The 16,471-nt window shown below is 45.2% G+C and overlaps 1 protein-coding gene across 6 annotated transcripts in view; it reads right to left on the reverse strand.

Annotated features, from left to right (window-relative positions):
- The window catches only part of MTMR14 (myotubularin related protein 14), a 49,794-nt gene extending 38,142 nt beyond the window's left edge, over nt 1–11,652 (reverse strand). For all 6 annotated transcript variants that reach the window (XM_079795389.1, XM_079795387.1, XM_079795388.1 and 3 more), the window contains exons 1-3: nt 11,363–11,652; nt 10,383–10,531; nt 5,861–5,969 (exon numbers count right to left, since the gene is read on the reverse strand). In XM_079795389.1, the coding sequence (XP_079651515.1) occupies nt 5,861–5,969; nt 10,383–10,531; nt 11,363–11,521 (417 nt within the window). In that variant the 5' untranslated portion in view covers nt 11,522–11,652. The remainder of the gene's footprint in view (nt 1–5,860; nt 5,970–10,382; nt 10,532–11,362) is intronic.
- Nucleotides 11,653–16,471: the final 4,819 nt, after the last annotated feature.

The following is a 16,471-nucleotide window of genomic DNA, read 5'->3' on the forward strand; positions in this document are numbered from 1 at the left end:
ACTTCAGAGAGGAAGGGAGAGGGAGAGAGACAGAAAACATCAATGATGAGAAAATAATCATTGATTGGATACCTCCTGCATGCCCCCTACTGGGGATCAAGCCAGCAACATGGGCATGTGCCCTGATGGGGAATCAAGCCGTTCATAGGTCAAAGCTCAACCACTGATCCACACTGGCCGGCAAGACATAGGTCTTAAAAATTCTCATCATAAGAAAAAAATACTGTTAACTATGTGTGGTGAGCTAGCTAGACTTATTGTGATTATTTTGCAATATATACAAATATTGAGTCATTATGTTAAACACCTGAAACTAATAGGATGTTATGTGTCCATTATACCTTACTTAAAAATAATAACATAGCCCTAGCCAATTTTGCTTAGTGGATAAAGCATCGGCCAGCAGACTGAAGGGTCCTTGGTTCGATTCCGGTCAAGGGCATGTACCCTGACTGCAGGCTCAGTCCTGGCACTGGTTGGGTGCTTGCGGGAAGCAACCAAATCAATGTGTCTCTCTCACATAGATGTTTCTCTCTATATATCTCTCCCCCTCCCTTCCACTCTCTCTAAAAATCAATGGAAGGGGGGTGGGATGGGAATGGGGGGACGAGGACAAATATGTGATACCTTAATCAATAAAGAAATTTAAAAAATAAATAAATAAAAAAATAAAAAATAAAAATGATCATTTAAAAAAAATAAAAAAATAAAAATCAACGGAGCTCTAGCTGGTTTGGCTCAGTGGATAGAGTATTGGCCTGCGGACAGAAGGGTCCCAGGTTTGATTGCGGTCCAGGGCACATGCCCAGGTTGAGGGCTTGATCCCCAGTAGGGGGCGTACAGGAGGCAGCTGATCAATGAATCTCTTATCATTGATGTTTCTCCCTCTCCTTGTTCTCTGAAATCAATAAAAATATATTTGGAAATATATAAATTACAGAAAATCAATGGAAAAATATCCTCAGGTAAGGATTAACAGAAATAAAATAAAAATCAGAAATAATAAAATTAAACATTTAGTTCCACAGTTGCACTAGCCACACTGAACTGAGCTTTGAAGGAAGCAAGAAGTAAGCACTTAACAGATTCCCCTTCCGCAACCTGACAGAGGTAGCTGCCCCTGAAGTACTGTTGGCAATAAAGACTGCCATCACCGCCCTAGTAACCAAGTACCTGATGAGTGCCACACTTCTCTGAGGACCACATCCCCATTTCACAACAGGAGACATTCATGTGCTTCCCCCAATCTCTCTCTCAATTGCTTGCTCACTTGTCTTCCTTCCCCACTCACTGAGCTCCATGAGGACAAGGACTGTCTTACTCCTCTGTCCGCCTAGAAACGAGCACGGGGCCCACCACGGTTACATCCAAGAGCAGTATCTTCCTGTTGAGCCTGTATGTACAAGCCGGAGGGCACTTTGCCAGGTGCTGGGAAGACAGCAGTAAGACAAGAACACTGCCCTCAGAGGGATTACAGCAGAGAGAGGGAAATGACAGACATTCAAACACACAACTAGAATAAAACATACGTAAGTAGGTATTAAGCAAACACCGACTGAGTCAGGGGAGCTAAGGGGCATAAAATGGTATCACACTGCTTAGACAAGAAGGTGCAAAGGAAGAAAGCAGGATTAATGGAAAAGCCCTCATAAAGATTTAAGAATGCCAAAGCCTCCTCAATAATCCCTCCAACTCATCACCCTCCCTCTGAAATCAGTTGGCTTAGGCTCCTTTCTCACAGGCCTGTTTAGTCTGTTAAGTGCTACAATCTGTTATTCAGCAACCCCACTAGACTAAGCTGTCCAGGGCGGCATTTCCCAAATGCATTCAGGAAAGTTCCTTACTCACGGTCTGCAGACAAATGAGACATACCAGACCTGACAAAGCTACACAGGCCTGTCTGCTACAAGACTTCTCAGAGCCTTTATGCGTTAATATTTGCGTATCAACATACCTTACGAATCTGGAGCTTGGGGGTCAGGCCAAACCTAGTATGCAATATTTTTCATTCTTGTTGGACAGGGAATGCTTTTCAAATATATTCTTAAACTACGGTTCTATGGAACACACTTTGAGAAACAGTGGTTTGAGTATTTCCTATGTAATTTCTTGTAACAAGCACTATGCTCCATAGAGCAATGATCTTTAAAATAGAGTTCTGGGGAGAAACCAAGATGGCAGCATAGGTAAACACCTAAACTGTTGCCTCGCACAACAATTTCAAAACTACAACTAAAAGACAAAATGGACATCATCCAGAACCACAGGAAGGCTGGCTGAGTGGAAATTCTACAACTAGAAGGAAAGAGAAAAGCACACAGAGACTCAGAGGAGCTGCAGAAGGCAGAGGTACAGAGGCACACGCGCGCAGAAAGGGCTGGCAATTGAGTACGCGGCTGGCTTTCTCAATCGGGAGGGAGACAAAAGCTCCTGACTACTCTGAACTCCAGTTCCGGGTGAGACCCTGGAGACCCAAACTCATTCCGAGAGAAACTGGACTGTCTGGCAGCGGGCAAAACTTGAGGACAGCTTTCTCTCAGAAGTGCTTGCAGTGATTACCGCAGGACACTGAGACCCAGGGGCCTCTTAGGGCAGGGCTGACGGGAAGCCATTGCTGTCTGCTCCGCCCTGAGACTCCGCCCCATCCAAGCTGAGCACAGAGGCTTTTGCAAGTCTTGTCTCATAAGGGTGTCTCCAGCACAGAAGTTCTCCCAGCGTAGACACAGCTGATCCTCACAGCCAATTGGCCTAGAGGTCAATTCCTCCCAATGATACCAACAACAATCAAGGCTTAACTATAAGACTGTGCACACAGCCCACAAAGGGGTGCACCAAGAGTGTCCACCTCAGGTAACTGGGGAGGCTGAGCCACTGGGTCCTATAGGACACCTAGTACACAAAGCCACTCTATCAACTCAGGGAAGCAGCCAAAATGCAGAAACAAAGAAACAGGTCACAAATGAAAGAAATGGAGGAAAGCAAACTACTGGATATAGAGTTCAAAACCATGGTTATAAGGTTTTTCAAGAATTTTCTAGAAAAGGCCGATAAATTTAGCGAGACCCTCGAGGATATGAAAAAGGACCAACTAGAAATTAAGCATACACTGACTGAAATAAAAAATAATATACAGAGATCCAACAGCTGACTAGAGGATCGCAAGAATCAAGTCAAAGATTTGAAATACAAAGAAGCAAAAAACACCCAACCGGAAAAGCAAAAAGAAAAAAGAATCCAAAAATATGAAGATAGTGTAAGGAGCCTCTAGGACAACTTCAAGCATACCAACATCAGAATTATGGGGGATGCCGAAACCGGTTTGGCTCAGTGGATAGAGCATCAGTCTGTGGACTGAAAGGTCCCAGGTTCGATTCCGGTCAAGGGCATGTACATTGGTTGCGGGCACATCCCCGGTAGGGGGTGTGCAAGAGGCAGCTGGTCGATGTTTCTCTCTCATCGATGTTTCTAGCTCTCTGTCCCTCTCCTTTCCTCTCTGTAAAAAATCAATAAAATATATTTTTTAAAAAAAGAATTATGGGGGTGCCAGTAGAAGAGAGCAAGATACTGAAAACCTATTTGAAGAAATAATGACAGAAAACTTCCCCCACCTGGTAAAAGAAATAGACTTACAAGTCCAGGAAGCACAGAGAATCCCAAACAAAAGGAATCCAAAGAGGACCACACCAAGACACATCATAATTAAAATGCCAAGAGCAAAAGACAAAGAGAGAATATTAAAAGCAGCAAAAGAAAAACAGTTAGTTACCTACAAGGGAGCACCCATACGACTGTCAGCTGATTTCTCAACAGAAATTATGCAGGCCAGACGAGAGTGGCAAGAAATATTCAAAGTGATGAATAGCAAGAACCTACAACCAAGATTACTCTACCCAGCAAAGCTATCATTCAGAATTGAAGGCCAGATAAAGAGCTTCACAGATAAGAAAAAGCTAAAGGAACTCATCACCACCAAACCAGTATTATATGAAATGTTGAAAGGTATTCTTTAAGAAGAGGAAGAAGAAGAAAAAGGTAAAGATAAAAATTATGAACAAAAAATACATATCAACAAGTGAATAAAAAATCTGATGAACAGAATAAACTGGTGAATATAACAGAATCAGGGGCATAGAAAGGGAGTGGACTGACAATTCTCAGGGGGAAAGGGATGTGGGGGGTTCGGGAAGAGACTGGACAAAAATCGTACACCTATGGATGAGGACAGTGGGTGGGGGTAAGGGCTGAGGGTGGGGTGGGAACCAGGTGGAGGGGAGCTATGGGGGGGAAAAAAGAGGAACAACTGTAATAATCTGAACAATAAATATTTATTTTTTAAAAAAAAAAGAGTTCTGGAAACTTCCAGGAACATGAAAACTTTCTAAGGAAGCCTTTGGCTAAATCTCCCTTCTTATCTCTCTTTTCACATTTGCCCTTCTCCCATTTTGCAAAAGAAAGACCCAAAAGGGCAGAAACATCCTCCTCCTCACTGCCCACCCAGACCCCAGACCACTCATGCTGGGTAACTCCAGCTGGAGTCTGTAAGCTACCGGGGTGAAAGCTATGGTGCATGCACTCAGACACCTGCTAAATGACTGCATCCACTATTCCTGGACTAATCTTCCTCAAAATGATACTTCTGTCCTGCATTTGTCTGCTGAAGAATCACAGTGGCTCTCCTGGCCAACGCAAACAGCTTAGTCAGCATTAGCCTCCTGTACTCAATCAGCTCCAACATGTACCTTCCATTCCAGTCAGGTTTCCTGGCCTCTCTTGTTCCTGCCTCCATGCCTTTTCCCGGGCTGTATCACCTGCTTGGAACACCCTCCCACTCCTCCTGCCAATGATTATCCTGCTTATCTTCCAATGCTCTCAAACTCAGTCCTCCTCATTTAATGAGGCATAGTCAGCCAGTCCACACTGCTGCCCCTCTTTGGTGAGCTCCTCTTACACACCTTGTGACTCTAATTTAGTGTGGTAGCCTGAAGAAGTTTTGGGATAGGTTTAAATCCCAGCTCTCTAGTTGTTTAAAGTAAACTTGGGGAAATTATTAACCTCTTTGAGTCTCATCTGCAATATGAGGATATCAATTATGTCAAAGAATTATAAAAAGGTGAAATGAGAAGGTATTGGGGAGTCAAATCAACAACAGTCACTAGAATATTAGCTCCATGGGGGTAAAGAATTTTGTCTAATACTGATGTAACTTAAGGCTTGAAACAGTGCATGGAATATAGTACACATTTAATAAATACTTAATGAATTTTATGATTGAAAAAATGAATAAACAATAATGTCATAACTGACTTGATCTAATCTACTCCATAAACCTTTGATGTAGACATGATTATTATTCCCATTTTATAGAGTAGAAAATGGCCTTGCACAGGCAGGTCTGAACCTAGGCAGTCTGGCTCCAGAACACAGGGTGGGGCACTCTGGTGTGACTATCCCTTCTCTACCTAGACTTACTATTTTTTTTAAATATAATTTTATTGATTTCAGAGAGGAAGAGAGAGGGAGAGAGAGAGAAACATCAACAATGAGAGAGGATCATCGATCAGCTACCTCCTCGTGCCCCACAATGGGGATCGAGCCAGCAACCTGGGCATGTGCCCCAAGCAAAGGTGACCTCCTGGTTCATAGGTTGCCATTCAATCACTGAGCCACACCGGCCAGGCCCCAGACTCATTCTTGAAGGTGGTTATCAGAATTGGCCTGTTTCTCTAGCCTGCACCCGGCACCCAGTAACCACCAATACTCGGCTGGCAAAGGCCAAGAACAAAATTATCCTACACTTTGCATTAAGCCAGTTACCCCAGAAGAGGGTCTTGGGGAGTGTGAGGCTATGGCGTGGTCTTACCTTGCCCTTGAACAGGATCACTGGGCAGACAAACCGTCCTCTGCACCTGGCCATCTTGCTGCGGTTAACAAGGTCTTGCAACTTGCTCACTTGCACAGTGCTCTGAAACCTGACGCACAGACAAGAGAGGCAGGTCAGGCTGGTTTCTAAGGGGGCATGCATGTGTGCGCTTGTTTTTACCAAGACCCCGTGCTAGGTCTGCATGTGTATGTGAATACTCCTTTGAAATTTAGTAAGTGCTCTAATCCCTAAATTCCAGATGATGGATTATGTTTTTTTAGGAAAAAAAAAATGCTATATCATAGGTATTAAAATTTAAGTCATCCTGATTTCAGAACCTTTAAAATGAGGGGGAAAAAAAGTCAGCTACTCTGAAGACATGGTATATAAAATACAGAAATATAACAGCAAATTGAATATTGATTACTAGTTTTTTCCTCCCAGAGTAAGGTAACAGGTGCTCTCGGGACCCTCTGGAAACCATAGGGCCATTTTTGCTGGAACAGAGAGTGAAAGAGAAGCCATTTCTGACACTGAGAAGTATAGTAGTTACTGCACTGGTTTGCTAAGGGAGCTTCTAGAAAGAGTCAGGTATAGTAATGAGCTACAGCAAGTCACACCCCTTTCAAATCGCATGAAATCAGTAGATCCCCAACTGACTCTCCCTTAGCTCACACCAGCAGTTCCCTCTGTGCTCTAGATACATTTGATTCTCCCCAGGTTGAGTCCTTCCACTGAGCATACTCTCCGCAAACCAAGGTGGAGAGCATGCCAGCATTTCCCTCCTAGGGGCTCTGTGCAGCCTTTAATGTAGAGGCAGGCACATTTATTCTTGTTAGGCTAGTTGGTGGTTTATTTTCTTGGTTCCCCTACTCAAAGAACCAATTTGGTTTCTTTCCAAAGTTCCTGTTTTTTATTTTTATTCTCTCTTGGCCTTAGGATCTTTTTCTTACAGTGCTAAGCACTGAATTGTCTGGCACATGACTCGTATTTGAATGAATAAGTGTAGGTTTGTGTATTTGTTTTGCAGACTGAGTCTTTTCCCTATGGAATCGGATACATCTCTGGGTAGTGTCATTACTGAGTTGAACTGTAGGACACCCAACTGGTGTCTTGAGAATTGGTGGTGTGAGGAAACCCCCCACCCCCATACATACAAAACTATCCCCCAATGCCTCACTGTATTTCCCTAATTCTGGCTCATTACACTGTCATTGCTAATTTTTGGTCTATGTTACCCAGTAGACCTAAGGATAGGGACTTCATCTACCTGATAAGACTTCAAATAGATCCCTTGGATTTGCCACATGATAATAGCTCAACGAACACTTGTTGATAAACATCATGTTTTGGATGTTCAGAGATCCCTGTCCAGGCTTCTATTCCCAGATCACGGGCTAAACTGGGGAGGTGTGTTAAGCGGACTTAACCACTTCCTTAATCCAATTCTACCCTGTGTACTCAGACTAATTAGTGTCATGTTAACACCAAAGCCAAATATGTAAAAGAAGTAAAATTTTCTACTTCTAACCTAAACATGCATATATTCCCTTCTCTTCAACAATCAGACATCACCCACTCAGTATCACTTCAAGTCCTTGCAAGGAGTGAAAGGTAAAAACAAACTCCAGTAACAACTTCAGGTATAGGAATGTACCACAGTATCCCTGGCCTGAAAGGTGACACTCCGCTAGACAAGGTGGGAAAGCCCTGATGAAGGCAGAAAAAAAAGGCAGATGGGGACAGAGCAAGGTGAAGAAGACCTGGCTTTTAACCCCACTCTGCTAACTATGTCTGCGGGTTTAAATTTCCTCTTCTGGCCCAGCCAGTGTGGCTCAGTGGTTGAGCATCGACCTATGAACCAGAAGGTCACGGTTCAATTTCCTGTGAGGGTATGTGCCCAGGTTTCAGGCTCGATCCCCAGTGTGGGACTTGTAGGAGGCAGCCAATCGATGATTCTCTCTCATCGTTGACATTTCTATCTTTCTCTCCCTCTCTGAAATCAATAAAAAAGTATTTTTTTTACAAATTTAAAAATAAAAATAAATTTCCTCTTCTGTACAATGGAGGTGATACTATCCTCACTACATGGCTGCAGGGCTTTAGTTAGTGTCAAACTCTTAACATGTGCCAAATAGTGGGCACCTGACAAACGTTAATTTCCTTCTCTTTAAGAGCTAGAATGAATCAGCACTAAACTTATTTCCTTCCCAGAAAAGCTCCTGTGAGGCAACCAAGACTGAGTTCCTAGAGAACTGCTGCTACAGGCTGGTTTGGCATTACCTGGAGCTTGTTAGAAAATGCAGCTCAGCCCCACTCTAGACCTACTGAGTCAGATTCTGCCCTGGAATTAGAGCTTCAGGTGATTCACTCACAAAATGAAGCTGCAAAAGCACCATCTGGACTACAGCTGAACTTAGTACCTTAATGCCATTGTAAAACCACCAATCAGCACTGAAGACGGTTGGAATGAGGGCGAGGGCAAGGAAAAAGAGCTCTTTTTCAGAAACTTTAGACTTGGAGATTCCTGGAGTTCTTGGGTTATACAACAGAGGCTACGACACAATTTCTATGATCTACCTATAATTTGTTTTCCCAATGCATTCATTTTTCTCAGTGAACCCCACCACAACAAGCTCATGATATGGAACACTTATGGACATCCCATTTCACAGATAAGAAAGCTAACGCTTATCCTTCAACTCCTCCAAACTGGTTGTTCTGCTTGAAAGCCTTCTTTGACTTCTGGTGGCCCACGGCAGTGGTTCTCAGGCTATAGCATATGTAAGACTGATCCAGGGAGCTATCTGAGAATGTAGATTGTGGAAAATCCGATTCAGGGGTCCTAGAATCTGTGATTGTAATGAGTGTTCAGGGGATGCTAGGAAATAAAATCACTAACACCCTCAGATCCACTCTCCTTGGCCTGATGAGCAGGACCCTGTACAAGCTGGTCCCTAAGGACATTTCAGGGACACCCCTAATCATCCTTCCAATTCCAGCTGAAAAGGATCTCCACCATGGGGTCACACCAGACCGCTGGTAGGCCTACAATAGCATTTCTCAAACCTTAATGTGCAAATAAATCACTGGAGCATCTTGTTATGCTGTGATTTTGACTGATTCAGAGTCTCTAGCCAGTTTCTGGGTGCATTGATGGGTAGGATGGCCTGCTACACTTTGCAGCATGACTCCAGTGTAGCTGCACTCATGGGGCCAGGCTTCCATAGATATTGTTGAAAACAGCTCCCAGAATTCCCTTAAAATTCACAACAAGCAGAGAGACAAGTGAAACAAACTTTGTGATTGACATAAAGCACTTCCTAGAGCCTAAAGGCTGTGATTATTTTTTAGTGTCAAACAACTGCTACCACTTACTGACCACTTACAGCTTGCAGCCTGTGCCAGGTGCTTTATGTTTGCTCTCGTATGAAAGCACTCAGACCTTGGTAGGCCCTAAATACTAGTAAATGGTAGCCCTTACTTCTAATTCTCACAACAAACATGCCAGGCTTATAATAGCCACATTCTTTTTTTTTTTTTTTAATATATTTTTTTATTGATTTTTTACAGAGAGGAAGGGAGAGGGATAGAGAGTTAGAAACATCGATGAGAGAGAAACATCGATCAGCTGCCTCCTGCACACCCCCTACTGGGGATGTGCCCGCAACCAAGGTACATGCCCTTGACCGGAATCGAACCTGGGACCTTTCAGTCCGCAGGCCGACGCTCTATCTACTGAGCCAAACCGGTTTCGGCAATAGCCACATTCTTTATCAGAAATCGCACTAGCCACTTTTCTAAAGAGGTACACTTACCAGTAAGAAAACTAACAGACAAAGAAGTTAAGTAAGCCCTGACCGGTTTGGCTCAGTGGATAGAGCATTGGCCTACGGACTGAAGGGTCCCAGGTTCGATTCTGGTCAAGGGCATGTACCTTGGTTGCAGGCACATCCCCAGTAGGGAGTGTGCAGGAGGCAGCTGATCGATGTTTCTCTCTCATTGATGTTTCTAACTCTCTATCCCTCTCCCTTCCTCTCTGTAAAAAATCAATAAAATATACTTTAAAAAAAAAAAAAGAAGTTAAGTAACTTGCCCAAGTTAGTTACCCAGCCAGCAAATAAGGCAGCCAGCATGTCAACTCAAGCAATCAGACTCCGGACCTCAGTCAGGCTTATAAGCATGTTGACACAGCACACCTCCCATCCACATTCCCTTAAAAAAGGACACAGGTTCAGAGAGATGAGGTGTGAAATCAACAGTCTTAGGACAATGAGCTGCTGTAGAGTGGGAGTGAAATGGAAGGCCAGGGCTGTGACTCCCAACCCCCATTCTACACCATGCTGCCTTGCCAATCTTACCAATCAAACCCTGAAGTAAACAAAGTTGTGGATTAGGTTTAACACATGGGGAAAGTAAGTCTGCCCAGCCCAGTGCTCTGCTCAGCTGCAGAGTTCCCAAGTCTGGGGATGAGTTGTCAAAGTCTCCCCAGACAGGCCCACCCTGGTCATATGATGCTCACGTGTCCTTCTCCTTCTCAGAACTTTCATACTCCAGGAACACGATGTGCTGGGGGTAGTGGCCGCAGATATCCCCATTCACATTTTGGATCACACTGTAACAGTAGTCTCGGCCAAACAGCTCCAGACATCTCTTCTCAATGCGCTCAACCTGCACAAAGGAAGAGACCGGAGTATAAGGAAGATTCTAGGGCTCTGAGTGTGAGAATTAGGTGGTTTATGACCTGGAGAGGTCACTGAGAATGACGTATGCCTCTGTGATTATTATTCAATGCCAGGAAAAGACCTACTGCGGGGTCACAGGCCCTAACTGTGTAGTTCATTAACCAATGTGTGTATACTATGGGAGGGACACTGACCCCCTCAATGTTGCAGTGAAATTGTTAAGCATTTGAAGGAGAGGATTACAGCTTTCATCCAGGTCTGGCAATGAGAATGAAGGGAATTCCCAAGGGTAGAAAAAAGAAGAACTGAAGCCTGTTTTTGATAAAGGAACAGAGAGAGTGTGGGCTGTGCTCCTGCTCTATAGGGGAAGGAAAGGGACGGGCCTACATTTAGTGTAAGGCTGTGCAGGAGACAGTATAAGGAGGCAACATAGTTCATCTCTTGACTCCATTCAGTCCCACTACTCTAGCTCCTTCATTCTGACCTTTGAACCAGAGGAATACTCTCTAGACTTTTTTTTATTCTACCCTGGGGGCTAGACTTTTTAAATATTTTGTCCCTGCCGGATGCAGGGGAGTAACCCTCCTCAGTTCCTCACTCTGATCCTCGACCTCCAAAACCCCCGTCTCAAACCCAAAGGACTTTCTTCCTTGCTACAGACTGACCTCGGTTCCTCCTTTCTCGGTTTTTACACCGACCCTTACTCTCCGGATCCAAGTCCTGGGACCTCTCCTTCCTCTGACCCCTAACCTCAGCCTTTTCCGCCTAACTTTCCAACCCCGGAACCTTCTCCTGCTCGTTACGCCTACGAACTCACCCTCGAGCCGCCGGTCCCGCTGCAGTCTTTGGCCCGGTACTGAGTCCTAGAGAACTCCTCCAGCAGCTCCCCGAGCCCGGGCTCCTGCGGCGGCGGGGTGCCCGAAGAAGTCGAGGACCCGGCCGAAGCGGCGGCGGCGGCGCCCCGAGCGCCAGCCATGGCCCAGCCCCAAGTCCCTTCAGCGTCCCGCGTCCCTTCAACGAGCCTCAGCCCGGCCCATGGCACCTGGAGGCAGCGGCTCCGAGTCCGGAACCTCCAGAACCGCTTTAGCCGCCGCCTTCCGCTTCCACTTCCGGCCCCGCCCCACCCATCCGGATGTTTACCTTTTTATGGCCAATCGGAGCCCGGGACCCGCGCCCCGCCCCCCGGCCACGGGCCCCCGGTCGGACGCGGAGCGATCCAAGTGGTCTCGAGGGAGGGGGCCGAGCCGCTCGCTGACACCTGGTGCTCCGCCCCTCGGGGTTTCCCCTGGGGAAGCCAGGCTAAACCATTGAGGCTGGGGCTGGGGGGGGAGTGAGGGAAGTGGGAGGGAGGAACCATGGGAAAGAGGCAGAGGGAGAGTGAAATAAACCATGACAGGAAGAGGGGGAAACTCTTGGAGGCAACTAGTGTTGGCAACCGCAGTAATAATAGTAACAATAAAGCAGTGTTTCATAAGGCACTCTGCCTGCACTGCTCCTTACAACGTCCCGTGATTTTATAGTGCCCCTGTCATCTACCTATTTCATTAATGAGGAAACCCGCAGTCATAACTGGCTTAACATTATTTTTTATTTTTATTTATTGACTTTTAGAGAGAGGGGGGAGGGGGGGAGAGAGAGAGAGAGACATCCGTTTATTGTTCCACTCATTTATGCATCCATTGGTTGATTCTTGTATGTGCCCTGATCCAGGATGGAAACCACAACCTTGGTACATCGGTCAAGCTCTAACCACTGAGCAACTCGTCCAGGGCTTTGGCTTGAAAGTCTGTGATTGAAAAGCCCATATTCTTCTTTTTTTCGTAATGGTCTTGATGAGAACGTTCAAACCTGTTAAAAAAAAAAAAAAAGATAAGAGTTTATTTGAGCCAAACTGGCAGCAATTGTCGGGAAGCAAGATCTCAAATACGCCCTGACTGGTTTGGCTCAGTAGATAGAACATCCGCCTGCGGACTGAAAGGTCCCAGGTTTGATTCCATTCAAGGGCACATACCTTGGTTGCGGGCACATCCCCAGTGGGAGGTGTGCAGGAGGCAGGTGATCGATGTTTCTCTCTCATCGATGTTTCTAGCTCTCTATCCCTCTCCCTCTCTGTAAAAAAAAATCAATAAAATATATATTTTTTTAAAAATCTCAAATACTCTGGAAAATTGAATTTTGTGGTTTCTTTTATGATTTTGAAATTAAGGTTTGAATTTAAGAAAGGTTACCTGAAGATGGGAGAAAGTAGGGCTGGGATTGGATTACAGGATAGTTAACAAGATTATGTGCTCTTAAGGGGGTGATTAAACTTATTTTACTTATTTATTTTATTTTATTTTTGTTAATCCTCACCCAAGGATGAGGATATTTTTCTGTTGATTTTAGAGTGGAAAGGAAGGCAAAAGAGAGAAATAAACATCATTGTGAGAGAGACACATCAATTGGTTGCTATTAGGTCTGTTCAAATAATCGAATCTATATCCCCCTCACCTGGGAAACTGACCTTTAGATACTTTTCCAACCGACATTCCTTTTCACTTAGACCACATCCCATTTGCTAAAACCAGTAACTTTCCCCTCTGGACTTGCCCAGGATCTGGACACACCCAGAGAATTCTCTGCTGCAAAAGCCCGCCTAGAGTCCTTTAAAATCTGACTCCCCAACCCTGGGTGCTAGCACCATTTTGGGGCTCAGCCCATCTGGTCTCCAGATGATCTAATAAATTTATAAAATTCTTTACCACTTTTGGCCTCGTGTGTACCTCCTTTGGTGACCCTAACAGTTGCCTCCTGCAAGTACCCCGACCAGGGCTGGGGATTGAACATGCAACCGAGGTACTTGCCCTTGACCAGGAATCGAACCGGCAACCATTTTTGTGCATGGGAAAATGCCCAACCAACTGAGCCACAAAAGCCAGAGCAAAAATAAATCTTTGACTAAAAAGTGATATGCCCATCATGATCTTCCCAGTTAGCAATTTATGATCAGATCACCCTGTGAGGTTTTCTGCGGAACCCTTTTTTTCATGCACAATGGAATATTCCAAACATTCACAGAAGTGGAGAAAATAGCCTAATGAATCCACCAGCCAGTTTCAATAATAATTATCATCTGCCAATCTGCGGTAGGCAGTTAGACAGACATACCTAAGCAGAACAAGGACGATGGGCCAAGTACAGAAGGTTAACTGGCCAGAAAGCCCAGGTGCCTCGCAAAGGACAATTGTAGGGTGGGACTCGCCCGAGGGTGACCTTTCCTCCTCTAGCTTATCTTTAGTCCTGCGATTTGGACCCCCTTGACCTTTCCTTCCTAGAGATAACATTTAGGCCGCAGGTGTATTTCAGCTCCACACCCAGAAAAGCAGCAAAACCTGACAAGCAATGCCATGGCTGACCTCAGGACCAGCTGCATTGAATAATGACCCCCTGCCCTGGTGCCAACCAATCCATCAGTGGAGACCGGGTCCTTGAAAGTGATAACGGAACGGGAACGGAGAGCCAAGGTGTTTTTCCCAGGGTCATGTCTCCAGACGCTGAAGAATGAGCTACACGGACCAGAAGATTTAAGCAAAAGTGTGGAAAATTTACTACAAGCAGATTCAGACTCCCCACAAGGGGAGGGGGCCCCAATAAAGCCTTGTAGTCCAGGGGTGCATATTTGCCACAAGCCTGCTTCTATGTCTATCTGTGTCGTCACCTGATGGATTCCCTCAATAGTTTTTGCCCAGCAACGGACCTCAACTTTCCCTGTTTCTATGTGTTCTTTCCCTGTTCCTCTCCTGAACTTTTTCTGTTTCGATGTGTTCGTACATCTCGTTTACTGCAGGCCCTCCCTTGGTTTCCCATGCCTCCCGCTCTGAGTCCAGAAACATTTTATTATTTCTGCTTGGTTGGTTCCTGTGGTTAGGCTGGCTCAAACTGCCTTTCTGCCCCTGCCTTTGTTTCCCACTGGACCCCTGCCCTATTGGCCTGCATTTCAAGTTAACCCTCTCAAAAGGACACCCCTGAAAAGCCGCTGAATATTCTATCGAGATCTTCCCCTGGGACCTCCCTAAAATCTCCACCTTTAAAACTCTTAGGACAGAGGACCCAGCGCACTCTCCCTCCCAGGAGCACGCCAGTGCCTTTCCCACCCCCTCCCTCTCCATAGGTGGTTCACCATTACCGTCCTCACTCCCAAGCTCCTAGGGCCCTTCCTATGCCTCTATAACTTGTTTCCTCAGCCCTTTTCTTCTATGAGTTACTGCTTCTGCCTCTGTAATTTTATAAATAAACTAGTGTCCCGGTGCACGGATTTGTGCACATTGAAAGGAAATTAATTAGAAGAAATATTTTAATCTCAATATTCACCCATCTTGCTAATGAAAAGAAAATAGGATTCCACCGAGTCTCCTATCTACCTACTCCAGGACTTCTGTGAGGATCAAATGAGATGAGGCACGGGAAAACACTTCACAAATATTTGGTTAAACTGTAAAATCTTTGCACCTGGCTCTAAAGCAAGTCGTGTTCCTGGGCTGAAGAAACTCCAAGGAGGCTAGCTGCTAGGGCAAGGAAGCCAGGTGTTACTACATGACGTCATTAGGTCATTACCCTGCACCCACAGCAACTGTTTTGTGGGCTGCATTTTGTGCCAGGGGGTCTTGGCAGCATAGGCTGTGATTTGGTGGGCTGTCGCTCCAGGGTGGTGGCGGGGCCTGTGTCCCACCTGGGGGAAGCCAAGTGTTGGTTTGTCGTGCCAGGTCCATGGTGCTGTTTATTTTTAAATGGCCAGTGCATGTCATGGAAGCTCCTGCGTTGAGCATCTGCCCCCTGGTGGTCAGTGTGCATCATAGCTACCGGTCGGAGGGATGAACACCTAGCCTTTTATATAGAGAGATAGATGTTCTCTTATAGTTTGAGTCTTGGTTCTGAATTCTTTCCTAGCCAAGGTTGCTAAACCCAGATCAGATGCAACCCCACCAGTCTAATACCTGGTGCTGTTCCTGCCACCTACAACAAATCTATGTTTAATCAATCCCCATCCAGTAGAATTATTTTAAAGCAAATCTCATTATTTCATCTGTAAATACTTCAGTATTTATCTTTGACAGATTACTACCATTAAAAAATGCTTAAGGCCCTGGCCAATGTGGCTCAGTTGGTTGAGTGAAGTCCTGTGCACCAAAAGGTCACTGTTTGATTCCTGAGCAGCCGATCTACGTTTCTTCTCTTGTTGATGTTTCTCTCTCTCTTCCTTTCCCTTCCTTTCTCTCTAATATTCCCCACTGGGGATCAAGCGCACAACCCAGGCATGTGCCCTGACTGGGAATCAAACCATGACCTCCTGGTTCATGGGTTGACACTCAATTACTGAGCAACATGGGCCAGGCTCTAAAATCAATTATTTAAGCCCTAGCCGGTTTGGCTCAGTGGATGGAACATCCGCCTGCAGATGGAAGGGTCCCAGGTTTGATTCCCGTCAAGGGCACATACAGTTGCAGGCTCCTCCCTGTCAGGGCACTGGTCGAGGTTCATGCAGGAGGCAACCAATCAATGTGTTTCTCTCACATAGATGTTTCTCTCAGTCTTTCCCTCTCTCTTCCACTTCATTCTCTCTAAAAAGCAATGGAAAAATATCCTCAGGTGAGGATTAAAAAATAATAAAATCAATTTTTAAAAATTGCTTAAGAAAGACAATTTAGCCCTAACCAGTTTGGTTCAGTGGATAGAGCATCGGCCTGCGGACTGAAGGGTCCCAGGTTCAATTCCGTTCAAGGGCATGTACCTTGGTTACAGGCATATCCCCAGTAGGGAATGTGCAGGAGGCAGCTGATCGATGTTTCTCTCTCATCGATGTTTCTAACTCTCTATCCCTCTCCCTTCCTCTCTGTAAAAAATCAATAAAATATATTTTTTTAAAAAGAAAGACAATTTAGGTAATACA

This window comes from Cnephaeus nilssonii (assembly GCF_951640355.1).
Source record: "Cnephaeus nilssonii genome assembly, chromosome: 17".
In the NCBI taxonomy this organism is placed as follows: Eukaryota; Metazoa; Chordata; class Mammalia; order Chiroptera; family Vespertilionidae; genus Cnephaeus; species Cnephaeus nilssonii.